Source organism: Alligator sinensis, unplaced genomic scaffold (genome assembly GCF_000455745.1).
Source record: "Alligator sinensis unplaced genomic scaffold, ASM45574v1 scaffold499_1, whole genome shotgun sequence".
Taxonomy (NCBI): domain Eukaryota; kingdom Metazoa; phylum Chordata; order Crocodylia; family Alligatoridae; genus Alligator; species Alligator sinensis.
Window position 1 is genome coordinate 3,418,907 of NW_005841864.1, and position 1,759 is coordinate 3,420,665.

The following is a 1,759-nucleotide window of genomic DNA, read 5'->3' on the forward strand; positions in this document are numbered from 1 at the left end:
TCCAGCCTCACCAGTCTTTTTTTTTAATTACTCTATTTCATGTTCCAGGTCATACCAGCCAAATCAGCTCCAAATCATAGGCAACGTGTAGGAGGGGCATGTAGGATTGCATCTGCCCCCCCAAGATAGGCCCTCGTGGGCTGGCAGCGCCAAGGGAAGTGCTGGCCAGTGCCTCCCCAAGATCGGCGCCGGCCGGCGAGTTGGGGTGCCGAGAGGAGTGCCATCGGCACTTCAGGTTTTGCTGCCGGCGCTTCTGGGGTTGGCGATCGGTTGCTGGGGGACTCCCCCCGGTCAGCAATCGGTTGCTGGGAGACCCCCCGGCCAGCTGCTGGTGCTCCCCCAGAACCAGGAGACATCAGTTGCCCATGATCCAAATCATATCGACTGAGCAGAACTCAACTGTTCCAAAAACGGTGTCGGCTGAGCAGGCAGAACTCAATCGTTGTAAATGCCACGTATGGCGCTGCAACCAGCCAGCATCCTCCATCCCAGGCGCTCACTCTGGGACTTCGGAGACTCGCAAACCCATTGGCAGGGTCTTACGTGCAGGCCCAAACCCGGAGGCTTTGGGATTTGGATGCCCCCATTTGATCTTAGCCTACAGCCAGGAAGCCTCACCAAAGTTTTGCCCAGCTTTGTTGATAGGTCAGTGAAGGTGTGGGGCAGGACACCCGGGGGGCGGGGCGGGTTCTGGGGAGATACAGGTGACAGGGCTGGACCAGGCTGGGAAAAACTAGGGGCCTGGGGACTGAGGCACGGGGAGGAGCTCTGGAGAGACCGGGACGGGAAGAGCTGAGTATCCCCGCGGCCCGGCCCGGCCCGGGACCCTGCCCCCCACCATGATTGCCTCTACTGGACCCGCCGCCCCGCCGCGCTCCCAGGGCTGGGGCCGCGCACGGGCACCTAGGGAAGAGAGCGACCGAGCCGCCGCGGGCAATTCGCGCCCCTGCGCTCCGCCCTCTCCCCTCATTGGCCGCCGGGGCGGTGACGCGAGACGCTGTGCGACGCGTGGTTGTTTGGCGGTGCTCATGGCAACCGACGCCACTCCTCCCGCCTCCCTTAAAGTGCCCCGCCCCGGGGCGGTGTTGCTGCGCGGCCGGAAGCGAAGATGGCGACTGCCGCGGTCGACCTGCTCACGGGCTGGTGCCTCTTCGGCCTCGCGCTGCTGGTAGGAGGCGGGGCCCGCCCCCGGGGGAGGCCGCGGTGGCTCGCTCGGCCGGTGCGGGGCGGTCTTCTCTGACGCTCTTGCTCCGCCCGCCCCGCCCGGGGGGCCTCGTGCCCGGCGGCGGGAGCGGGGATGCGGTGGCACGGAGCTGTTGGAGGCGGGTGGAGGTCTCCCGTGGAAACCCCCGTGCTGGAGTCGCTGGCTCCGGTCTGAGGGCTGTGCGGACGACCGGGCAGAGCCGTAGCGAGTTGGGGGCTGGAGGGGACCCTGTCTGCCCCGTCCTCCCCCCGCCCAAAGCTGCGCCCTCCCCAGCTCCGTCCTCCCAGCCAAGGCTGCGCCTACCCGGGTCTTTTTGAAAATCTCCAAGTAGGGTGGGTTTGATTTAAGTCCAGTCGATTTAAGTCACTGGCCAGGGAACCTCGATTTAACCAGTTTCTATGAAAAGTGTGTTCTTGTTCTTTGATATCCCCAGGTCACTTAACTTCTTGAAACTTTGTGCTGTTAGAGACTGGTAGGGGCTTGGTTGTGTGTACACAAAGGTGCTGAGAGAGGAGGGGGATGATGGGTGGGGACCTGGGTCTGTTCTCTCATTTC

The 1,759-nt window shown here is 63.7% G+C and overlaps 1 protein-coding gene across 1 annotated transcript in view; it reads left to right on the forward strand.

Annotated features, from left to right (window-relative positions):
• The first annotated feature begins 1,077 nt into the window (after positions 1-1,077).
• Positions 1,078-1,759, forward strand: part of LMBRD1 (LMBR1 domain containing 1) — a 223,701-nt gene continuing 223,019 nt past the window's right edge. Inside the window, exon 1 of the mRNA XM_006016640.3 lies at positions 1,078-1,168. Coding sequence (XP_006016702.1) covers positions 1,109-1,168 — 60 coding nt within the window. The 5' untranslated portion in view covers positions 1,078-1,108. The remainder of the gene's footprint in view (positions 1,169-1,759) is intronic.